This window comes from Bombus pascuorum, chromosome 1, assembly GCF_905332965.1.
Source record: "Bombus pascuorum chromosome 1, iyBomPasc1.1, whole genome shotgun sequence".
NCBI lineage: Eukaryota > Metazoa > Arthropoda > Insecta > Hymenoptera > Apidae > Bombus > Bombus pascuorum.
Window position 1 is genome coordinate 15,500,677 of NC_083488.1, and position 27,254 is coordinate 15,527,930.

The 27,254-nt window shown below is 31.9% G+C and overlaps 1 protein-coding gene and 1 long non-coding RNA gene across 5 annotated transcripts in view; one reads left to right on the plus strand and one right to left on the minus strand.

The window, feature by feature from the left end:
• Positions 1-27,254, plus strand: part of LOC132906220 (GRAM domain-containing protein 2B-like) — a 75,997-nt gene that overhangs the window by 42,920 nt on the left and 5,823 nt on the right. For all 4 annotated transcript variants that reach the window (XM_060958208.1, XM_060958228.1, XM_060958218.1 and 1 more), the window contains one exon: positions 21,874-22,047. In XM_060958208.1, the coding sequence (XP_060814191.1) occupies positions 21,874-22,047 (174 nt within the window). The remainder of the gene's footprint in view (positions 1-21,873; positions 22,048-27,254) is intronic.
• Positions 1,902-5,910, minus strand: LOC132906037 (uncharacterized). The gene is made up of 2 exons (XR_009657921.1): positions 5,041-5,910; positions 1,902-4,358 (listed from the first exon to the last, which is right to left on the minus strand). It is a non-coding gene; the product is annotated as an uncharacterized LOC132906037 (long non-coding RNA).

Consider the following 27,254-nt stretch of genomic DNA (forward strand, 5'->3'; position numbering starts at 1 on the left):
CTCTATTTTTTCAATGACCTCTGAGACTCAAACGGTTAAAAACATTTAGAATCAAGTTCAAGCTTAAATTCAGCGATAAACAACATACATTAACCCGATATTTCAATTAATCGGCAGAAGTCAGCGCGCGATCGTCAAATTTTCGATTGAAAATCGATATATCCTAGTGAAAGGGTTAAAAGTTGCCTACGGTGGCTCCTTACGTTGTAACGCGCACCCGTTAACTAACCGTAACCCGCACGCGCTTCACCATTTGCCGTTCTGCAACGCTTTGATGCGTAGTTTTTGTCGAAAGTGAAAGGTTACACGCGCGATGCGATATATCTAACGCACCACGAGTGTCTGCGTTTCGTCCAAACCTCTCTCGACAAGTGGAATCAAATATGATGATACAAATCGATTTCGTTCAGAGGCGGTTACGTAAGTAACTTCTATGTCGCTGTCGGCTATGCCGCGTGTCCTAATTTGGCGCTTTCGGGCGAAACCGCTTCAGCCAGCCTGAAACGATCTCGAAGGAAATAGCTCGAGGTAATTTTCTCCGTACAACTCTGATTCGGAGAACGTTTTCAATTAGTGGTTTATGAATATTTATCTCTGCATCTTAATTAGGAAAGTAAACAGTATTTTGTGGATTTTAACTATCAATCAGATGCTTTTTATCTTATTTCATGGTGCTTACCTATTTTCATCGTGCTATTTCAAAATTTCTAATTTTCAAGTGTCTCATTTCAAATCAATTTCAATGGTTGTTCAAGTGTCCGCACGTACTCGAACACAAGAGCATTGGATTTTTAGTTAGTTTTGTATTTAATATTGCGGTTGGATTAGAGTGTTTTTCGATGATTGAATTACTTAGGTGATTAAATTTAATCGAAAAGTTCAGCTATATACAGTAAGTATTCTAGCTAACTGTTCAGATTTATTTAAATTTTCGTAAATATTCTTAACTTAGGAACGTACGTATGCAGTGGCTACAAAAAGCATTTGTACAACACTGCAGTTATTTTTTGCATTCAAATACTAATTAATTACATTCAATTATATTAAATTTCGTATCATTTATGACAGTAAGTACTACTTACTGTCATATAATTATAAAATTTTGATATATCTTCGTATGACGAATAGATTGTATGTCGAAAAATGTTAAAAATATATTCTATTCAAAGAAGCAAACAGGTTTAGAGAAGAAGTTGTATGTAATTATAATCTGTAAGTTCATACTTTATGGTTACAAGTTTCACTGACCTATAATCATATAGAGTTACGTACGTATCTTAAAACGAAGTAATCTCAAGGCTCGTCTTATCGGCAAGTTAAGAAGCGAAATTACAAATGACCTTCCTCGATAAATCGTTAATCCGATTTTAAAAATGGCTGTCGCCCTACATATTAACATTAAATATAACGTTCAGCGTCAGAAAACAAGATGACCTTGAATTTTCTATAACGCCTCCACCATCATTTTTTAACCCCCTCGACCTTCTCCAATTTCCAATACGAGTGTCTTCTTCTCCACCTTCGTTCATTCCAAAATTATACCAAGATAATAATAATAGCAACGATATGCAAAAAATTCACCGAAAATCAATGCTGTAAGTCAATTCACCATCATTTTTCACAAGGTCGTACACTGTGTTTGTTACTGTACGAAATTCATTATATTTTCCCAAGTCGAAAACGTGTCATCATAAAGAATAAAGTTACAATTTAATTACCTACGATATTACGAATGATACTTGTAGGAATCAAAATACTCGACTAAATTCGAATTCTCTAAGTATTATCTTACAGCACAGAGGAAGAATGTGAATTTTTTAGTGATTCAGAACTTTGAACAGCCGAAATAGACGAGAGTATAAAGTAAACGAAAGGATAAAAAATTACATATTTTACGACGATTTATAAGATAAGTGGAATGGTGGCGATTTGCACATGGCACGAGATTAATGTGAATTTACTTAATATTTTGAAACAACGAGAATTATCTATATATATATGTATATTTTGTTAACAATACTGCAACGAATGTTTATACATACCATTCGTTTTGGTAACATTTACTCGAACCAAAGGTTGAATCATCGTCGGAGTATTGAGCGTATTTCAACGTGTTTTCTCTCGTTGCAAGATGATACTCCATGGTTCTGGCGAAACGCAATAGTTGACTGTCTTAAGAGGTGTGTAACACCTGATCTTCTGGCCAACCTTGGTAGATTTGTAACGACCGATCTACTTTTTCTTGAAATACATAATAAATTAGGTTACGAATATCTAAATGTGGATGAAACTCGGGAAAAAACAATATTTTCACGAGCTTCCTCCCGTCATGGCTATCACGGCTACTATCACTCCGATTTTAGTCCGAAATTTGTCGCAATTTTACTATTGGATATCTCCCGATCGACAAGAAAAATAAATTAATGCAAAACTTTTATGATTTATTTCAACAACGTTCTAAACTCCGTATATTTATATTTGTTTATTGTACAAGGCGAATACAATTTTTGGTGTTATAAAAAATATAAGGAATATTTCTTAATATGTTCGTTTATGCCCTACAGTGATTCACAAAAGTATTCGAACATCTATCATAGAAAATTTCTATGAATGTGTTACGCGTCGTATGAAACATTTCCACATTTCCACATAACGAGATGCGAAATAGAATATAGAAAATGCGCGTAAAGTGGAAAAATATGTAAATCTGAAAAACGAGATACTCGTGTAAATTTTACTTCCGTAGTTATATTCACATACAAGAATTCAGAATTGTCTAGAATCGTATTCCTAGAATTTCATTCCAAAATTCCATTCCCAGAATGAACTCGAATCAACGGATCAATTTTTGTCCATCTACCATGAAACCTACTAATATATATGCGTACGCAAAACACAGCGCGATTTATTTGAGGCGGTTTACGATACGTTGGATTGTTTAGACTGTCCAGATGTTTTATGCGTACGATGCACCATCCGCGATACATTATCGTGCGTGATGCACGAACGCATAAACACACTCGTCGATGGTTAATACCCTAAAAGGGTTGAAAGAGACGCTGGATTCTCCTTGGAACATAGAAGACAAAGAAAATCGGAAGCCTGTCATCGAGACATAATCAAGGCTGTCACTTACTTTATTGTAAAATCCAAAATGTTATGAATTTGTGACCAAGAAGTTGTATTAAAAGCCTAGTAACGGAGAATGCAAGAAAAGAAAATCGGTTCGATCAAATTTGATCGATTAAACATGAAAATAAATTTGTAATTAACAATCGATTATTTTCAAACACATTTATTATTACCAAACTGTGAATATTTCTGCAATTTCATGTTCTGATCCTCCACAACCGCTAGAAAATTGCTTATTAGTTCCTTTTCGCAGAGCGAAATAATTTCTCCTTTTTACCTCGTCTCGACTGTTTTCACTGCTGAACCAGCGCATGGTTGTTGAGAACTCATAAAATTGAATGCCTCTCTAACTGCAGTTTATTTTTCCAATTTATTCGTCTAATCTTGAACTCTGATTGTTTGCGATAATAAAACACAACTCTGTATACTTCGTGAAATGCTGTTTAATATTTTCAAGTAAATTTTGCAGTTTCTTCTATAATCAGTATTGCAATACACTATTGCAATATTCTATTTACACGTTTAGCATCTTATTTAATATTTTATTTGCTATTAGAGTCTATGTATTTATCATCTTTTATCGGTATTAAATATCTATCTACGAAACTCCAGGGATTTTTATTTTTCTTCTTTTTGTAATAATTTGAAAAGCCCGACGATGAGAGCAATAGAAAGTTAAAGCGGGAGAATAATTCTATATTTTGTATCATATTCTCAAATCTTTTTCGATAGAAGAAAACCAGATTTATTGCAAAAATAAAAGCGATGTAGAAAGTTATATAATTACTTTACTAGCTTAGATATCAAGGGAAGAGAAACTCTTTTTCTCTCGGAAACGAAACGTTTCCCAGTTGCGTTTCTCAGTTTAAAAACTTAAAAATTTTCGTTAAAATTATTTCCAATTGCTTTCACGCCTCTATTACTTTGCATTTCGAGATTATTCGCGACAAACTTACCTACTTTGTGATCTACTTACTTAATCAGCCGCAAAGATTTCGTAGCTAGTAGGTGCATATCGCTAGATCTCTTTCTCGATCGTTCTGTTTATTCCTTCCCGTTCCACTAGATCGACGTCAACGATTTCACGACCACTAAATTTTTCTTGTCGAACAGACCAGCAGATTGAAAACATGATCGATCGATGAATAACCCTCTACACCTCATGTACGAGTACAATACCGGTTAGAAGTTTCGTATCGATGCATCGTATTATAGAAGCTGAGAAGCTAAAACAGAAGTCAGTATTAGTATTGATCATGTTAGAATAAATAATCTGCTACTCCAAAAAATTCTTCCATAAAAGAAACCTGATAAAGTAAAAAAATATTAATAGTGATATCTATACTATTAATTTTAAATCAATGTGTGTAATTTATTAGAGCCACAGAAGAGATAATATGTTGTTTTTAAAAGTAAATAATAAATAATAATTGTCTTAAAGATAAGATAATTTCAAGTGAAAATACAATAATTTTATACGCAATGTTTTATACAAGCGATAAAATTTAAAAGTATACTTCACGACAGTATTTAATCAAATAATAGAATTTCTTTTGTAACCGAGTTAATTGAAAATTTATCGTTAATTTATCGAAGAATCCAAAATCTCGATCAGAGATGCGTTAAGTGTTCTTTATTGATTTAAACAATTTTAACAATTATACAATACTACATGCGATGGATATTACTGCATTAATCTGTGCAGTTATCAAATATTTTAATTTACCGTCACGAAAACTATTATTCATATACGTGTCAACACGTATATACACAAAGATAGATATTTTTATCATCTGATATCATAGTATGATATTATCGACGAACGATGAACACCCACTGCGTTATCTTGTCATTACGTTTACTGCTTCCAAATTTCACATCATCAAACAGGAAATCCTCGATAATTACCTCTTTCGCGATATTTGATACTCGTGCGTACGCGGAAATTTCACACTGTGGATGAACCGCGTACAAAACTGTGTCTCCATAGATATGTTGTAACGACTGCTCTTTTACGGTTCGTTCTTTCCTGTTGCGTTAATTAACGTGAAATCTTATACGATCACGGTGTCGACACGCGTGTTAAACATCCGTTGTATTATTTAATTCCTGCTCGTGAAAAAAGCAGACTTCTTTAACGCAGTATTGACGTCACGATTCTTTATTTACATTGACTAACTTGATTGGTGTAGAAGTAAAGTAGAGAAATAACATACGATTCCTATTTATCGGTATGGAATGACAAATTAGCAGTATTTCGTAGAGGCACAGTAGAATCTCGATTGGCAAAGCTTTGATTATCGAAACATTAATTAGTGGTGTCTTTGGGGATGGTAAATGGATCGTGTAAAAGCAACTGAAGAACAAAAATCAGAATTGAAAGAAATTGTTAAGAAATCATCTGACCGTACCAACGATTCAGTAATTTTCTGACGAGCCTTATGATCGTGTCAATAAACTTTTGCCATGGTCCGGCCAGATTTAAATAGCGTTAAAAGCTATAAGAGCGGTGTATGGATGGATGGTTCTGTATAGAAGGCGAGATAAAATGGTTTGTTTAGACGATCATCGAGATCGAGAGCGCGTATGCAAGGCGTTAAATCTTTTAATCCGGCAGGATGCGTGTTAACTGTCTCGCACAGAGCCGACAGACACGTTCGTGACGTTGAATGCGGGGATCATTGACCAACCCGTAGAACGTTTTGCATGTTACATATAGCAAATATCGATAATTTGTTAGCGCGACATCTGCGGCTGACGGTAACGTTACTATTGGTTTAGCAACTAAGTAGTGATTGCGGATTTTGTCATTGGGTGGTATTGATAAAAGCCGCAATCATTTAGTTGCCAACCCATATATATATGTCGGATCATCTTTGAAAAACGGGGCATGTGATGAGTCTTGCTGCGAGTTGTCCATAGTTGTCTTATACCATATGATGTTTGTTTATGGGAATGTATTGCAAAAGTTAACAAGTGATATCGATGATTGAGTGATCGAGATGTCTATGACGATGAATTTAGGTCCGATAACGAATACATGGTCAACGGGATGACGATTGCGATTAGGAACTCGATGTACGTGTTCACTGGGCTAGTCGAACTTATCGGATTGCCTCAGTCCAAGTGGAATTGCCCTTATATACTCCTCTCCGTATTCCTCAAATCAATCCCTGTTTTTAAGAAGGGTTATTTAATTACTTTATATCTCTGTTAGGTACACGTCCCTCCCGTGACCGTGGCTACGTTCAGTGACCCGTTAGATCATTTCGAGCTCAAGCCCCATTGTCATAAATCTCGGATAATCATAATTGACATAACTCATAAATAGCTCAGTTTTATTGTTTAAATACGACTATAATAAAAAATCTGGACTAAAGTATTGGGGACCTTCCCAAATATTCCGAAAGAAAGGTTCCGGCGTCCCTTCATCTCCGACACATATATATATATATAAAGCAATCGTAAAATGATACGCAAGGAAAGATGATTTCTCGTGTAAAAGTAAGTCGACAATGTAGAATAAGTTTTTATAGAACGTCATCTTTGAGATGATGGAATTCGAACATTTATTTAGTATAAATAAACTTGGCTAATTCTATACGCAGAATTCTACTTGTACAAATATATTAAAAACGAGAATTCAAATTTATTCATTTAGGGCTCCGTTGCGGAGAAAATAGAATTTAATTATGTTCAATGAAGAACCAGGAACGAGATGTGAATCATCTTTTTGTTTACTTTCATACAGGATATTGCTAATCTTGAATACTTTCCAAGAAGCTTTCTAGCGATATCGATATCGATTCAATAAAAAATTACTATTATCTAGGAGGCGTGTTCGTATTATCACTTTAGTTCCACTCCAATTCCGGTTGAAAGTTTAGCAACAACACAGTTCAAGATCTCATCTTCGATTGTAGACAGTTTGTTCCGTATGAACTGGAACTTCTTTAAAAATTCATTAATTATATGCGAGATTAATGTTAACGTCGTAGAATGATTCATAATCTTAACACAACGAAAACAAAAATCCAATGGCTAGCATTTATTATGTAACAGCCTGATAATTGGCATGACACAGTAATAATAAAAGGTAATAATTAATCGTAAAAGTAATATCTCATTTTATATGAGCGATTCTTCTAATCAAACTTAAGAAATTCCCAATTTCCTTAAAAGCAAAAAGCTAGCTTTTAATTACTAATTTAATATTTCTATATCAAACCTTAGGTAAGTATCTACTCCAGCAAACATAATCAAGGAAATTGTGTTTTTATAGCCACCTTGAAATATGCATCAACTTTACACGTGACAAGTTTCACCTAAGTACACGTACCACCTAATGGTATATACCTAACAGTTAGGCCATCAATTAATCAAAAATTAATCGTGTTGATAATTAAATCGTTAGGCGAGGGAAAATTTTCTTTCGTTTTATAAGGAAATAATAGACGCACAGTTTTTTGTTTTATATTAGTTTATTGAATTATGCACGAACATAATAATAGAAATATAACGAAATAGATCATACCTAATTCAATAAAATAATATAAGACAGAAATTGTTGTTCGTTTATTATCATCTTATGAAACAAAAGAAACTTTTCGGACAACCTAATACGTTTGTCAGAGTTTTGAGAAAGGGTATTTAGGAAGAGGTCTAACCTTTTGGGAACAGGAACGGAAAATAGCACTCGTCGGAATTTCAACTTGAAATATCGAGCCGCGTATAGTGTATAGAGGTCGAGTATCCGCACGTGCTAGATCTACGTACAGTAAGTGCAAAAAGTGTTTATGCATATTTGTCTTTTTTTCTTTTAACACTAAACTACCGACAATTTATTGCGTAATAGTATAATTAAAACAACTGCGCCACTATATCTTGCATCTGTCGCATATCGACTATTCTCTAACGTATTCTGATGCTATATTTTTGATTCTTTTAGTATATACCTTAATTACAATTATTCGAGTCTTCGTTATTATTTTGCATATATTGTAATGCGATAAAATTGGTTTTTAAAAATTATTTTTCGATTATTATTTCACTTCTATCGCGAATTACTGTACGCATCTGACAAGCTTTATAAAAGGACTCGATTATTTAAAAAATTGTATTTCTTCAAGTTTCCTAAGCTATAAATCAAATAAAAGAGATCCCTTTGTAGAAAGATCGTTGCACAAGTGCTACAGGTAATATTGAAATAATTAGATACTTGCATGAATTTTATTGAAATTCAATCTTTTTAGTTTTTCTATAAAAAGATAATTAATATTATATTCAATCGTTAATCTGTTATTTAACCTATAGCACTTATGAGCGATAATATATAGAGAAATGCCTATAATTAAAATTAGAGCTATCATGTGAAGTGCTTCCTTTATTTTCATTTATCGAAGATGAGTAATCCTACTTTAAGATGCAGATCAATGATTCATTCGAGCTTATTCAACGATCACCTAAAGGTCGACATCAAATATTTGTTTTACATCATACGTTTATCTATCAAGAATCCCTATGGCTGTCGCTGATTCATTCTGGGAAATACCTTTTAAACTGGTCGGCTATGAAGGCTTAACTTTGTGAACGTCAAAGTCCTTATCGTGCTGATTATCAGACAATGTTTTTTGAAGCTTTTACTTTGGATGGATCATAGATTCATTGAAATAGTCTGATATAATTTCTGTAATTCTAATTGACGAATCATCTATATTAATGCTTGATCTTGTATGTACCATGCGTTCCTGAATATCTATACCCATAAATAAATAAATACAGTTAAAATGATAATATAATGATAATAAATAGATACATATATTACGTAAATTATACGCAATTATTAGAATTCTGCGATTGTTCATGCAAATTTTCGTTTTTATGAACACAATTAAAGAATTGAAAACTAGACAGTAAACGGAGGCTTGTTCTGTTAGCTAGATATTGCGATAAGTATCATAACTGTATTTATGTGCATAATGTATATGTATTGATTTATGTAATTGATTCATATTTGTAAAAACAGGAAAGGTAAAATCTATTATTTTAACAAGTTGTTGCTAGTTCCAACGTTAGCTTGCGAAGAAAATTTCGCTACTACTGAATTTGTGGTAAATATAAAAATGTTGAAGTAACAGAAATCATGGTTTATTTAATTTCTATTCGAAATAAACGTCTGAAATTTCATGATTTATTAAATATTATTTTATGATTTATCAAAATCTTTGTTTGATAACAGAGATTGAAAAACTCGATTGAAAAAGGAAGTTTATTTTCGTAAGATTACGATAAAGTCAATATGGCATTTAATTGTCGAGAATTCGTACGGTAGTATAGGTAAGTACTTCAAGTGAATTATGTTAAATTGATACTCCTCGCAAGTGGTAGCAACTAATTTAAGATTAAACCTTACGTTGTTAGCTAAAAGTAAATATTATTAGTTTAAAGATTTCATTTGGTGTTCCTTAACTCTTACATGACAAGTAATAAATTTTACGAGCGTAATAAAAGCGTTGTGAATATTGGAACAGTTTTTCAAAATCACATAATTGTAAGATATACGTAACGTATCGACGAATGATAGTCGTAAATTTTATTACTCAATCAGCTATTTCGTGGTGTTATAGAAAAGAACAAGCGATATTTCTTAACCTAGCATAACTAAAACCTTTAATCTTTGAAATCATCGTCGAGGTAAGAACAAGAAGGCGGAACACATGTATTCGATGTTGAAAGGTACATAAAACATTTAGAATACATAATAAAGTTTGAACAAAGATCAGCGTGAAAATTCATTCCTGTTTCTAAAATGATATGGTAAAATATGATAAACAGGTGGTTTAACATGTGGTTATTTACATAATTACACAATTTTTCATAAATAATAATTCACATTCAAGAGTATCATTGAATAAACGAAACGGTAAATAAATAATTTATAAACAATCCATAAATAATTTAATTTTTATTTCTATTGAACGTTGCAATAAAAATTTAGACCGCAAAATATAACTATACCTACCACTTTGCTAGATCTCAAATTTCTATGAATTTATGAGTTTAAAGGTGAAGTTTGATGTAATCTTTTTACTTAGATATTGTTTTTTTTTTTTTTTTTTTCAAAATTTATTTTTCTATCCAAAAGATTGACGTTATAATAGTGCAAAAAAAGAAAAAAAAAAAAAAATGTGCGAAGTCATGAACAAACAGAAACTGATTCTTATTTAACATCGCAAAGTATTGCAAATTCGTTTAGATCTATCCGTAGATAAATAAAAAATTCTTAGCATAAAGTATCACAAACAGGCGAATGAAATATCTCACGAATAACAAGAAGGAATTTAGGATTTTGACAAAAATAATGGCGCAAGAGTGAACGAAATTTACGTAAAACGATGGAATTTTACAGGACTTGGTCGAAAACCTTTAATTCTCGATCGTTATCGATTTAAAAAGTATGAAAAAAAAAAAAAAAAAAATGTCGGTTCCAGGGGTTCGCAGATAAGCTGCTCGAGATAAGACGAACCCAATGGGAAGACAAAGCGTGCATAATCGACGCGTTCGACAGCTTTCTTCGAGACAATCGACGAATCGGTGTCGAATACATTTTCGCTCCTTTTTCTTCAGTGTTTGCGATCGATTCGCTGACCTCGGAATGCAAATGAGAAACAGGCAGAAGAGATACGCGTCGCACATCTACGTTGAAAACTCACCGGGACTTTTTAATCTCTCAGCGAAGACGTCAGCCGTATAAAACGACGTGCCGACGAATAAATACGACCTGTAAGTCAGTTTTCACGATAACAGTTGGTCCCCTTGTTTCATCGCCCAAATTCAATTGTTTCCGTTCTTCTTCCGCGTGTAAATTATGCGGTTGTGTTCATCGTAATAGCGCAATGAAACACGCTAATTGCCTATCCAAGAATAAACCGAAATTGTAAAATATATTTCTTTTCTGTACGCAGCTTCTGTATCGAGATTATCGATTTTTAAAAATCATTGTTGTTAAGATGCGTAGAAGTTGTATAATTTCTTGAAAATGTCTTAATTTGAAGATTTTATTAAATTAAAATTACACTATTTAACAGTAAAATACTAAATGCTGGGTCAATTTACATTAAACTGTGTGAAGAATTTTATTCCTTAACATTAAGAACTGAAATAAGAAGTTTTTCAAACGTGTTGTTTCCTTTGTCTCATACAAATTTCTCAAAATTACGTTAAAGTAAAATATCACGATTCTTAAAATTGTAATTTTTGAAAGTATCGGAACGTTTCAATTTAATTATCGATTATAATAATCCAATAATACACTGAACCATATTCATATTCAGAATTGCATAAATAAAATCGAATTAAAACTTAAACGTACATTTACACGAAGTTTTAAAGTAGGTCGTCTCGAAAAAGAAGCTTCGTAGAAAAATGATTTACGTATTTCATAATTTCGATTTACTTTCGCATAAGAAGTTAGCTAGTCTACATTTGTAAATAATGTCATTATTAATTTAATTAATACTCTCACACATGATATATGCAAGATCCTCGATCCTGCACGTGTCTGAAAAGTCAGTCAAAAATCATCGAAAGATCCCAGACTAGCACCCTTCGTACATAAGCTCGTTTAATCATCGTTCAGATAAGCGTGAAGTATCATTGCTCACAATCAGTCGTGAGCGTCGCATTGAACGGGGATGAATGCAAATGATGCATGTCTCTTCAGTCCTGTCACCGTTTCAATGTACACCTAGACGAACCTGTTTCCTCGCACGTGACCGAGAATAATTAATTAGCAGAAGATTCGCGTCCCTGAATAAGATCGTTCGCGATCACAATTCGAGACGCGTTTATATCAAGTTGTTCGTAAAGATTGTTTTTAACAATCGATGTTAAGTGGAACTCCTCAGGTGTATGTTACACGAATGTACTATATATTCTCGTTCATAAATGTTACGATTCGTTATGGTTTTATATAAAAAAACCTGGTTATTGGTCCAATTATATAATTAAATAAATAATATAATTGGTCCAATTTACTAAGAGCAAGTGATTAATCGATCGAAATTTTGTATTTATGCAGAGATAATGATGCAAAAGTTAGTAAAAATAATCGTAATACTTTGGTATCTGGAACTAACGAAAATAAATCTTCCTAATTTTTATATAGTTATTATTTGGTAATTAAAAACAGTTTATTGTAGTATTTTTACTGTACTTGAAATAAAGAAATAGAAAAACTAAAGAAGAACGAACAGGATCGAAATTTTGTATTTGTGCAGAGATAATGATGCAAAAATTAGTAAAAATAATCGTAATACTTTGGTATCTGGAACTAACGAAAATAAATCTTCCTAATTTTTATATAGTTATTATTTAGTAATTAAAAAAAGTTTATTGTAGTATTTTTACTGTACTTGAAATAAAGAAATAGAAAAACTAAAGAACGAACAGGATCGAAACACCAAAGACTAACACATAAAAGATATATAGTAATCTGTATAATAAATTAGACATACAGTGCTGGACAAAAGTATTGGCACAGCATGATTGTTATGATAGAAATGCTTATAACTACTAAACAAATTGATTTAAACAAAAAACTTTTTGACGTATTTATTTATTATCTATTCTAGTTTATTACATAACAAGAGCAACAATATAAATAAAATAATACGCAAAATAATAACAAAAATATATTTTTTGAACATTTTATGGGTGGACAAAACTATTGGCACAGTAGAATATTTACGCTTATAACTAATTACATAATAAACTTCTAATATTTTGTTGGCAGTCCTTTTCTTTTAAGGACTTCCTTTCTTTCGTTTTTCTAGACATTATTACTCTTTCTTGGTTTTTTGTTGTTTAATAACTGAAGTCTCCAGTTATTAACCAAGAAAGAGTAATAATGTCTAGAAAAACGAAAGAAACCACAATTGAAGAAAGAAAAATAATATTAAATTTATATAAGATGAATAAATCTTACAACGAAATTGCACAAATCATAAACAGAAGTCGTTTTACTGTGCGTTCAGTCATAAAACGCTTTAAAAGTGAAGAAAATCTAGAGAATCAAATTAGGAGTGGTCGCCCTTCTAAGGTAACAATTCGAGAAAAAAGGAAAATCGTAAATATTGTAAAGAAGGATCCAAAAACTAATTCGACTGAAATTGCTTCGATGTTAAAAGCTGAGTGTGAAAAAGAAGTAAGTACCAAAACTGTACGTAGGGTATTGAAGGATGCCGGTTATTCTGCCCGTGCAGCACGAAGAAAGCCCTACATCAGTAAAATAAACCAAAAGAAAAGAGTGGAATTCGCGAAAGAGTTTGTTACGAAAGATACTGATTTTTGGGAAAAGATCATGTTTTCAGATGAAAGTAAGTTTAATATTTTTAAATCTGACGGCAGAATATTAGTATGGCGAAAACCCAACACAGAGATGGACGAACTGAATCTGCAAGCCACCATGAAACATGGGGGTGGTGGTTTAATGGTGTGGGGATGTATGGCATCATCGGGTGTAGGAGAACTTATATTCATTGATGAGATAATGGATAAATATGTATATTTAAATATACTCAAGCAAAATCTTTTGAAAAGTACTCAAAAATTAAACCTCCCCAGGGATTTCTATTTTCAGCAGGATCGAGATCCTAAACATATGGCGTATATTGTTCGTCAGTGGATAATATATAATACTGCCCACACATTAAACACACCACCTCAAAGTCCCGATATGAATCCCATTGAGCACGTGTGGAACGAATTGGAAAAAAGAATTAGGAAACATAATATCACAAGCAAGTCTGAACTGAAGAAAGTTCTTCTGCAGGAATGGAGCAATATTGTACCTGAATTCACTAAAAAATTAGTCCACTCGATGCCCAGAAGATTAAAGGAAGTCCTTAAAAGAAAAGGACTGCCAACAAAATATTAGAAGTTTATTATGTAATTAGTTATAAGCGTAAATATTCTACTGTGCCAATAGTTTTGTCCACCCATAAAATGTTCAAAAAATATATTTTTGTTATTATTTTGCGTATTATTTTATTTATATTGTTGCTCTTGTTATGTAATAAACTAGAATAGATAATAAATAAATACGTCAAAAAGTTTTTTGTTTAAATCAATTTGTTTAGTAGTTATAAGCATTTCTATCATAACAATCATGCTGTGCCAATACTTTTGTCCAGCACTGTATTTCGATACATAGGGAAGTAAAATTTAGGTTTCAGGAATAAATTAAGACAGAAACAAAATGTAATAAGGGCACGTATACGCAAAAAAATTGTAATAGGCATAATTTAGATACAATAAACGAATAAAATAAAATAAAAACGAATAGAATACGATACAGTGCAATACCTAAAATTATGAAAATAGAATATTTTGATTTAGTAATTAAATATCTCAGTACTTAAAGTTATATAAAAATTCTTGCAAAACTGCTTTGGGAACAATGTAACGCTGCGACAGCAACATCAGTCAAAGGCAACTCGTGAAACAAAAGATAAAGAGGAATATTTCGCAACGTGTCGTTTACTATTTAATCCAGAGGACAGTCGAATCGTGTTCGGATCGATCTGCCTATCATTCGCGGGCATCTTGTCGCGACGCGACGTTATGCACGATCTGTTTTCAGATGATGTCGCTACGAGACGACAACACATCACTCGAATAAAGCACGATGAATTGCATTTTGTATCGGGCGGTACGTTCATTACTTGGCGAGGGTCGCGAGAAAATGTGCACATGCGAATCCGTATGTACATATGGAAATAGACGACCGTATTTCATACAGTCAACTTGATGCATTGGCTTCTTTCGGAAATTCGAGATACTGAAGGCAATTTCAAAGAAAAATTTAAAGAAATATATCATTATCGAATAAATTCAAAGATTTCTCGTGTTAGTGATTTTTACCGATTTTTTAAATATCGTGCTTCGTACTTTAGAAAATTTTTCATCTTTTTCAACAATTTTTTAAATTAATTCTTCTACCGTGTACTATACGCTATCTTTTGTTCTACTATACACTACAGTTAAAAAATTATGCGTCAATAAATAATAATTACATTTTATTATCATGACATTCGTACGTTGAGCTTTCAAAACGCGTTTGATGATGCACTATTTCAGTGAAAAAATATTTTATCGAATATGTTAAAACTATTGCAAATGCAATGATAATTTTTTATCTCTGAAACACAATCTTAATTAAAATGTATTTTATGCTTTGTTTACAAGCTATACACCTGAATTCATTAAAGTAATATTTTTTGTGCTACAAATTGTACTTAGGGTGCAGTCTACGAAATCTAAACTATCAATTCGCATTCTGCGTTAACCTAATCTAAGCCCTGTAGAGTATGTTTGAGGTCAATGAACTACATAGCATTCAACGAAAGCTACCACTGAAACCAGCAGTGAATTCGCATACAGTATCGAACGAAAGTAACCGTGGTAATCGATGAACTCAGGTGCCTATGTAGATATATTCGAAAGAAATGCAGTTTTATGCAATTTATCTTAGCAGGAGTAAAAAATTTAAACAGCAAGCTAGACATTCATGTTTCAAGCAATCGGTACTTTATTTTCCACAAATAATAAGTTTCGAAAGTTGAGAGAAACAGAAAAGCACATTTATTTTTATTTTTCACACGTAATACAAATAAATTAATTAATTTAATCTGTCATAGGTTTCGTTAATGATGCAACTATGAATATTTTTAAATTGAATGATATTTTCGTATTTTGTGAGCGTATATAACATAGATTAATAAGAGCCTAATAACACAGATTTTTTATTATGCATTGTTGTAATATTACAAGTAGTTCAAATTTTATGAGTTTCTTTAATTCAAATACATACATTAATTAAGTGATTTGTATGCATTTGTAAGAAATTTGTAGGTACAACAATAAACAAAATGCAAAAGAATGTGTGAGATATCTAAAATATAATACACGTTATAATATTTAGAAAATGTGACTGTGTATAAATATCCTCAGTCTAGTGGTTCTACTGTATGCACTTAACGTGTTTAAATATGATTTAACAATTTTCAAGAATTTGTGCTCTATTCGTTCTTATCTACTTTAACTGAAGATAGACCACGTATGTTGTTCATCACTTGCATAGCAACTGCAACGTCTCACTACCGTAGAACAATGAAAATCATTGAAAATTGAATACGTTTAATTTTAGAGTAAATTGTCTGGGATCGGTTAAGAAAAGTTGACGAGCACGCGATATCCTGGGTTTTTCACGATGTTCCTCGTATAGCGGTCGTTGAACACGAATAACAGTCGTGCAATCGAGCCATCGGATGTACATCTGTGGCGAAAACATGCAAAATGAATAAGTTGGAGGAAACGTATACAATTAGATTTACATAATTACACGTGTGTGCCACCGGTTTGTATCTGATTGACTTCGAAAGTTGAATTTCGAAACCGAGATCCCCATTTATGTCCCTCTTTTTCTATTTATATTTCTCTTTCCACCTGTAATTAAGTGAATCTATTTCAAGCGGACACGTATTCGTGTAACCCTTTTACAGTAGCATGCAGAATATGTAATTTATACTTTTTGCTATTCGTGTTACGTTTAGTATTTTATACATTACAACGATATTTTCTTGTATAAATCTGTTTTTCTTGGGAAAATATTTAAAATGAATATCATTTTCTTTCGACCCCGTCGTTCACGTTGCTTCTTTTCTCTTCATATATTTTCTTCGCAAATTTTTGAACACTGTATTTGTTACGTCGCGTGAGATGGTCCTTCATAATTTGATCGTCAAAGGCCCATGCACAATTACTGATTCTCAATAAACCTAAGGAACCACCATAAACAGAATCTTTTTAACGGAATCTTCAATCCTGTAAGTATTTTTTGTTTGTGGCTGGTACTCAAAACAGTCCTTGGGTTTATTAGTCGCTTTTAAAAATCACGGAGGAAGCGGGTAGTTACCTAATGGGAAAGTCAGTATTCGAATATACAAAAAGAAAGTAAAATTTAAATATATTGAATATTAATACTCTATAACATAACGCAATAAGATAGTAATATATAGTAATATATATAGTAGCTAAGAGATCGGTGTAGAAATAAATCAATGTATAAGAAATTAGAAATAAGAATCCAAAGTCCTCCTTGCAATAGGATATAGGTCTAAAGTAAAAGTAAAATTAAAATAATATGTTAAAACTGAACATTTAAACGCTATATTTTAATAATATCTGGTATATATAATATTCATGCTAGATCATAGGAACACGAAAAAATAGCAGGCTTGAATAAAAATTTCTGTTTTATTTCATTTAAACAATCAAAACAGGTGTAAGATCATTATTATAAATTTATGTTACAAACTTCGTCACTAATTAAATTTTCTTTAAATACAATGAAAATTGCTCGATAGAATACAATTCAACGTGTAATCTTTTATAAAGGTTAGTGGAAGATCATACAAGGAACGTCATAAAATATTTAAAACATTTGCGTAGGTATAAAAAGACTAGTTTTTAATATCGTTCCTTTGAAAAGAATTTTGCATTAGCATAAATGTCATTTTTCCCCAATCTTGAACGAAGTCATTTATGCACAGTGAATTAATTGAATAATTGATTCATTTATCTTATCGTTGAAAGCAATACTTTTTTGAATTTATAATTTATTATAGCCGCGTTATATTTCGTGATAAACTGTGTTTCTCGTCATCTTCTGATAACTTCAGGCGACTATCATATAATTATCAGTCGCTCTACTATTACTTTAGCGTTTATGTCCTTCGAGAAGTATTCACAATGATGTACACCTGTCGTGTTTTAATAATGTACAAAGTACGTCATGGCGATAGAAGATTATGTTATTGACATTGCAAAGATATAGTAAAAACATAGAACTTCTAGGAAGCATTTACGTATGTCTGACATCCACGTGGCATAAGATAATGATTAATGACCGAGTCATCATCAATTGGGTATACGTACGTTCATATTTCTATTGGTGAACTTTATACTTCAAATCTATTCATTCAATGATATTCATGTCTATTGCATCGATCGATTTAATTCCAAGTTAGGATATAGTATGAATATTTTCTACACGAATAAGAAAAAAGATTTGAAGATCTTTTACTGTAAATTTAAATCTTTCCTAAACTTCAATATCCAAAAAGATATCTTTGTAATCGCATTTATTTCACTCTAATGTCCTGCTATAAATAAAGATCTATAATATCAATATAAAACGTATCTTAAATGTATCCCAAAAAAATAAAAATTAAGAATTGTAAATTGCTGATTAGTTACATACAAGGCTAGTTTTCACATCAAAATTCAAAAATTAATATCTGTACTGGCAAATGAAAATTCTTTTTAAAAGAATACATATAGTCGAGGAATCGAAATGATCACGATATCGTTTCGTATATAATATTTATAGAAGCTATAATTTACTAGAAACTAGAGCTACTCTATACTGTCTAATGAGTTGAACTAGAATAAGTAAAGACAACCGGTCTCGTGATAGTGAATTATGATCTACCGGAAGGCTTCCTATCATTGCAGAAAATTTGCTCAATTTAGCTTGACAGATATATGATCGTCTCGCTTATGAGATTAGTATAAAAAAAAAAAAAAAAAAAAAAAAAACGAAAGAAAAGAAACAAAATTTACAACTTTCTATTTTATATGTATGTCAGAATTGTGAATTGATCCTGATTCAGAATGCAGACAATTGCGGTATTATTTCTAAATCGATTACCTTATCACTAGGTGGTTTTAGGTGGTCTCGTGAAGTTTGTAGGAAGGTATGATAGTGGTATACGATTCACGTTCTCTTTTAAAACATGGTTACGCCTCTTATTGATGCGTAACACGGCCGACCTTTTGGAACGGTGCCAACCATTTCGTACATATGTATTTCCTGTGAAACGGTCAAGTGGCTAATAGAAAAACGTTTTCCCTCTTCCGCGATGAGACAGCTGAACAACTATAGCGTTTCTTCTGAAACAAATGAGATCAGTTGTTAAATTCAGTTATATTTCGATTTTGAGAAACTCGTTAAAATTGATGCACATTACAAATATTTTGTACATCCAATTTTATCAACGAAATGCAAATAATTCCATAAGTAACTGAAGGAACTACTGCTCAATATAAATTTTTCTATTCATAGATTAAGGGGCAACGTTGTGTGAACACAACATATTATTTGTAATTTCTTTGTAGTCAATTTACGTCATTAAAATCTATTCGATTCTTATTATGATTATAAAAACAAATTCCAAGAATTTGCTCAATATTTTGTTGTTAAATGTACAACGTTTTCCATTGAAAAATAAAGGTACGTTATAAATATTTTATGTAACCCCTGTAACGAAACAAAAATCGAAAGTTTTCAAGAAGTTTTATAATTACTAGACACAGTGTATGATACAATAGATCAGAAGAAAAATATGTTCCACGTAACTCGATGTAAGTTGTAAACTTCCACCGCAATTACACAGCGTTTAAACAGCTGTTAGTTCAGTTTCAGAACTTTCCGTCTAAACCTCTACTTCCGGTATACATACCTACCACGGAATCAATCAATGCGATACACGTTTGCTATATTACATCCATTACAAGGGTATAGATTCTTCCTACCATGGATTACTAAGTTCTAGCTTATAGTGCGTTTATTAATTATTAAAAAGGTCAAAAGGACGTATCGGAGTTACACGTTGGTCTTTCCCAACCCTGTAGTCAGTCTGATTTCCCGGCTGGTCCGTGGTGGACTCGTGCACTCGTTGCTCTTCAGACTTTTCGTCTTCGACTTCAGCTTCCCTTACGTTACCACGATAAAATCCAAATTAAATTCTTCATTGGTTACAACTAAGAGTCGACAAATTTCCGCGATCGTATCGTTGCTTAATTTTCGATTCACGGACGAAATTCGTCGAGAATTTAAAAAATAGGACAATATTCGTTTCTTAGAAGATATGAGTATCTTTTTCATTGCTCGACTGGCCTTCAGCTCCTGGGGAGCAAGATTACGATCCACGGCTCGAGTGATTTTTAAGAAACATCGATACCCGCGTGGTTTCTACTGATTTCAATCGGTTCCACGGAGGATTACATTGAATACATCGAAAGTAACGTTTCTGTAGCTGTAGAAGTTTGTTATCGTCGCTGGTCGATGATATTTTATCCGACGTTCCTTATTAGCTGAGTTAGAATCTAGAAGGATTTAGAAATTAAGAAGTTTCTTTCGGAAATATTAATACTTTGACCATCTTTCGGTTCTTGTTTTGATCCCGGATCTTTGAGCAAATAAATAAGAAACTATAGTATTTCTTTGATTCGCAGGTGTAGAAACATCTGTTTCAAAGTTGCGTTAAATTTAACTTCCACTTCGTTACCGTGGTCGGTGCATCGATTAATACTTTGTTTAAAATATCTTGGTTCTTGTTCATTCGTCGTTTTATTGATACATTTGGTACAAAGTCTTTTCTCAATTGTTGTATCATTGTCGCTTCAAAATCTGCAACGCAACCTATTGTTAACCATTTGAGAAAGGACAAAACACAACGTGATCGTCGAATTTGCTTTTCAATCTTTCCCTTCTTTCTCTGTCCCGGTTCGTATCACGGTTGTCAGAAAGAAAAAAAAAAGTGCAGCGCGTTATCACTGGCCGCTTCATGAAAATTTCTTCGATATATATCCAGGTGAACCTCGGTTCGTTACGATTTTTGGGAGAGTAGAAAATCGATATCGATACTGGATTCCCGAGCCTGAAGAATTCATCTTACAGAAATAATTGCGCTGTAACTGAGCGGTAGAAAAAGAAGGATTGCACGATGGAGTTCGAAACACGCGCATTGATCGAGCTTTGTTTCTCTTCTGGCCCGATCACTAGAGCTAGGTATGTTGAGAGAATTTCTGCAATGTAAGAAAAAATCTTTCTTCTAATTCTTCCATTTAAAAAAATTTATTTTTCTCATATTTTTATGAATACAGTTGAAAGACTAGAATGCCGCTTTCAACTTCTCAACCTTTGGCGTAAATATAAAATCGATTAATAGGGGAAAGAAAAACTTACTATACGATCATTGTTTAGAGGTCAAAATGATATTATTGAGAAAAAACGTTATCTGTGCTGGCGTTAATGTTAGATTAATTTGTTATGAAATCACTGCAGAAGGTTGTCAATGACCGATGAACTTTCAACTCTTTGCACTCTGAGGTTCAGTGGCAGGCGAAATACAATAAAGTACATGCAATTGGCGATGAACGTCAGTCTATCGTCTGTAGTCGTCTTTAATCATTACACTTAGAAACTTAAGTATATATTTTTGAAGTAATTAAATGTATCTCAAATATAGCTTGTAAGTTTTAATAACATTTGTCTTAAAAGGTAGTTACAGTATTAAATAGTAATATTGTTAGATTTTTTATTTGAAAGAATATATTTTGAATTTAAAAGAATTAGTTTAATCGTCGAATTAATAAATTAATCGTTATATAATAAGATATCATTATTATAATTTAAAAAATTCATTCTTAGGAAATTAGTGAAAAATATATCAGGTCAAGGAAGGATATATAAAAAAAGAAGAAATGTTAATAAATAATTAAATAATGAATACCCTGCCAATTGACTATTGATCTTTTTCGCAGTGACTGAATGGAACAGCTTATAAAAATTCTCTACTGAACGAAGCATTGATTGGTTTATCTATATTTTTCCAGGTCTGCGGGGTCCATAGGAGCACGATCCGCGCCCAGCACGCCTCTTCAAGTAGCTCCTGGTGCGCAACAAGCGGGCCAGCAGTCGATTAGCGGCTCTCAGCTTACAGTAGCCGCTGCCAATAATTCGCAGCCACCAAGGAGCCCGAGCCACGCGGCCTTGAGATGTAACGACAGGTAAGTCCTCGATCTCTAATCAGTTTTTCCTATCCACATCACATATAACAGGGTAGGACAAGGTTATATAGGTAGCTAAGCTTCACATCTTAACACTTTCACAGCAGCTATCAGAGATCATGATAGTGTCTAAACCATTATTATTGCAAAATAAAACAGGTTTGCTGATTGTTAAGGTTGTGAAGAAGGAAGATATGCCAAAATATAAAATATAAAAAAAAATGTAAATTTATGAGAGGATAAGAAACTTTTACCCGAAAAAAATCGCGTACTCGTCAATAACGAAACAAATAACCCAAAGTGTCCCGCCGTGAAAGTGTTAAAATTCATTCTTGATCTTTGCATGGAACAATCAGACATAAAATGAATCACCTGTTTGAAAAATCGAACGGTTGAAAGCTTATAATAAAAATGATGGATAAAGAGGTCAGTTTTGTTATCTTGAAAGTTCATCTAATCATTCGTGATAAAAAGAAATATCTCACGGAGATAGTCAGATGTGACTTACGTTGTACATAAATTAAATACCTGTGAGAATATTTACCAATTATTATTTTTTTCATTCTTGCCGTTTTCTGGTTTCTTTCGATTGTGTGAGAGCGTGAATGGAGGAGAAATAAATCAACGACCTGAATATTTTAATTGAGATTAAAATTGATGGGGATTCGACCCTAGATTCTTCATTCATCGAATAACCTATTGAGCCAATTGAGTGTTTCCATTCAATTAATTCTTGACTTGATAGGACACTTTTTCGAAAAAGGCGTTAAACTCCTTCCTTTCTCTGACCTTTGATCTTCCAATTATAAAATTTGTTAACCCTTTTTCTTAAGCTTAAACATTCTACGCACATGTAAATTTTCAGGAAAGATACACCAACGATCCAAGTGATTCATTATTATCAAACAAAGAAAAAATAAAAATTTATAACCTGAATTTATAATTTTTAGTTAGTTTATACGATCTTCTTCCTACGTGTTCCATTCAATCTTTTTAACCCACATTTATGCGAAGGCAAATGGTTGGCCTTGACGAATGGGGTTAAGACAATTATACCAGCTGACCAATTGTGGACCGTGGTTTGTAATATGCTATTGCATAACGTGGGCAAGTGTAGTTAGTTTATTGGAAACGTTTCTGGAAGTCGTCAAACACAGTTAATTCTACTTCCGCAAATGCGTATCAAAATTTATCGACAATGAATTAATGCTTCATATTTATTTAATGCGATATGATCGCGTTATGAATAACATTTATTGTCGTATATAAAGTGCGATAATCTTTACGGTATATAATCTAAAAACGGTATTAAATTTTTATGTATACTGAATTATCTAATTCGTAGTCGATCAAATCAAATATTGTGAACGATACATGGCATACATATATTTTCTGTCAATTTTGGATAGTTGAAACTATTTTATGAGTGTTGAAATCTTTTATATTTATGGCGAATTAGCTGCCCAAAAACAATTAAATGTAATAATTAAATTACAAAATAATATATATATTTCATAAAAATTAAAAAAATGAAATTGTTTGGATTGAAAGAATAAAAGTATTTTACATACAATCACTGCCAATTGTACATAATCATGTACATAAATGAGTCACGTTAAGATAAGTAACAACGATAGTTTTGATACTCCTGTCAGTTATGCATTGAATACAATCAACTTTTACTACATTTCGTACCACGCCGGAAGTAGAAAGCTAAAAATCTATCTATGAAACGAAACTAATTATTATCGGAATCTTCTAGGCTTAAGGTAGATTTCCAGGAATTGTTAGTTCCTCTAGATAACGTATCACGAGATATCGAGACACCTGTTCACATAAGAACGAAGTGTGAAAAGCAATACGTTATTTCTGTCACACCTGCTTGATAACAATTTCAAATGAAATCGGTGTTATAATCGTTCTACGTTTTCACAAAAAAAGATGTCTAGTTTGATAGAACTGTTATAATGTCTGCCTTTAAGCGCAATTCTTTATGGTACTTTTTAGTACTTTTTTGCGCTTTTATAATAGTCATTTTTCATCTATAATTCAAAATGGCATATGAACAATATATATGTAAGATTACATGTACATATATATACATATACAACAATATATTATAGGAAATAATGCTTTATAGAGATATAATTATGATGAAAGAAAATACAAAATTAATATTGAAAATTAATATTGATATTGCATATAAATAAGAAGTATATTGAAATAAATATTAATGCAAGATGTATTAAAATAGTAAATATTAATGGAGTAAATATTTTCATAAGCCACTAAGTGGCTTTTACTAAAATTTATATATAATACTATAATAATATAATATTAAATTAATTTATATATAATAATATAATATTTTTTTTATTAAAAAATCTGATATCGATTGAATATTCTTTTAGAATTCAACCAGTTGTATTTGTTAGTCAACTAAAAATATTTACTAATAATTATAGTATTTCATATATGGACTCATATAGTGTGTATTAAAATTTGTAAGTATAAATATTTCTTGCTACAAAAAGAAATAAAAATGTTATTTCTTATTTTTCATTTTCGCAAATCTAATTTATCCCTTGGTTTTAAATGGATATAATAAATATTTCTTGCTACAAAAAGAAATAAAAATGTTATTTCTTATTTTTCATTTTCGCAAATCTAATTTATCCCTTGGTTTTAAATGGATATAACAATACAAAATTAATACAATGAAAAGACAAACAATATTAAATTTGCAAATTCCTTTGTTAAGAATATATGAATGACATTTCTGCGCATTTAAGTGTAAAATCGTTCAATATAAAAGAAGGTCAAAGTAAAATATTCAAAAAAGGTAAAAAAGAAAGAGCATCATACGTAACTCATTTACTTTTCTGTTTTTAGTTTCTCTGTACATTGAAGTTTATTATAGTAATGATATTCTATCGTCTCGTCACTTGTTTACGTACTTGTAGATCTTACAAGATCTTATTGCTTGGCGAATAAATAAAAATAATTATATATACAATATTATTACATACATATATATATACATATACATATATATTATTATATTATATTATATACATACAAATATATATATATATATATATATATATATATAATATTATACAATATTTATCTTACTATTTCATATCATATATCTTATACCTTACTACTCATACATGTTAGAACAATAAAATCACGAAGAATTTAAACAATGGTTATCGAACAATATACGTACGAATAATTATATAATGAAAGACACAATGCTTTGATATTCATTTCGATATAAATGTTGATATAGTGACGGGAAGTTTAAACAAAACAAAAAAGTACAAAAACACCTGTAACAAAATATTTGAAATAGAATATTAAAGCAGTGTATAAAATAAAATTCCAATGCAATCGTATTTTTTATAAGAAAGTAATTGAAGAAATTGTTATTAATATACATAATTATTCGTTAAAACAATAACGTGTTTCAAAGATAAAAATTGAAGTACTGTAGCAGATTTAATTATGTTTATATATGTTCAAAATATGTTCAAAAAATTATGTTAAAAATATGAATTTACATAAAAATCGGTAGTTTGTCGTTTATTAGCTACAAGTTCACCGTCATATTAGCTAAATTTCAATCTGTTTATCCCATTATTCTATATCTTATATTTTGTTGGTAACGAAGACGAACAGCGAGGAGTATTACGTATCATCGGATGATCATCAAGTTATTAATAAGCAACGAGTTATTTTCACTTTTAAAAATATTTTAAGAGACGTCTGTCTATTCCTATCGTCACTATTATATATCATTTCGTGTCATTGATAGGATAAAAAAATTGTATTTACTTTGAAGTATCCCTCAGAAACATCCGGTGGTTTATCATTAAAAAATGAACTTTAACTCACTGAAATTTTCTTAGTCTACAGTTATATACGAAGAAGAAAACCAGAGATATTTCGTCACGTATTATCAATATCAAGCTTCTGCTCGATAACACCACGATATATCCTGCATTCGCAAGTCTAATACCGTACGATACGCGACACGTTTGCTAAACGATCGATACACAGCGACCGTGATCGTTGGTCAAATTCTTACACTGTTTCCTGTGTTCACCATGACGAGAACAAAGAAGAAACCAAGGAGAAACCAAGAAGAAACAAACAAAGACTGAACAAGACACGAAAAATAAGTAGAAGAGAAATATAAAATAAACAGCGACGAAACAGAAGTGTAATCAAATGTTGGAAAATGTTTGCGTGTGGTTCCAGTGGTATTTTAAAAATCCACAATCGTCGTAGTGTCGTCGGTTCTTTCCTCGAGTCGTTATAAGCTCTGTTTGTAAAAGATCTTTTACTTCACGTTCTTCTATCAAAAATATTCTTTTTCCTTGTCGTATTGGAATAAAGAAAGGAATCTTATTCACACGGAATACCGATCGCCGGATATGAACGTCGCTGGTTAGCAACGGCTAGAAAGACATAAAATATTCTCTAGCGAATTCAATTACCAGTATCGCATCCCCGATCGTCTTCGATCGTCGCTCGACCTTAATTTACATTAAGCCAACTGGTAGCGGGACGCAATTAACGATCGAAATAATTCCTTGGAGCGGTTGCGCTGACGAATTAATGCCAGTTCCGTAGAAGGTGGCTAACAGATCGTTTCATCGAATTGTCAATCGTATGGTGTATCGCATAAACTGGAACACTTTCAAAAAGAAAGATCGTTCCGGTTGCTAACAGATTTGCAGAGTCTTGGTTTTTTCTTTTTCTAAGATACAGTTTATCTGTCAGATCTGTCACCATGGTTTTTCGATCGATTTCCAAGTCTAATATATACGAATGTGACGTCTGGAGCAATGATATTTGGAGCCCGAAGATTCGGAAAAGAAGGTGCGACTATATAATAATCACATATGATGATCAAATCGGTTGTGGATGTTCACGCATCTATGGGGAACTTAGATACAAGCTGTCTCAGAAATCATAGTACAATTGGCAAGGGGCGAATCTACGTGGAAAAAGAGATTAGAAATGTAGAACAAAATTTGGGAGTCTTAAGGCTTTCACAGCCTGGATTATTCTTATCCACACTGTCATGCTTAGAGCAAAAGAAAGGAATTCTTTTCCCTCCGGACACGGCTCTTTTCCGCAAGATACAAACAGTGTTAGACGAAGCAGTGTTAAACGTATTGGTATTAGTGTAATAG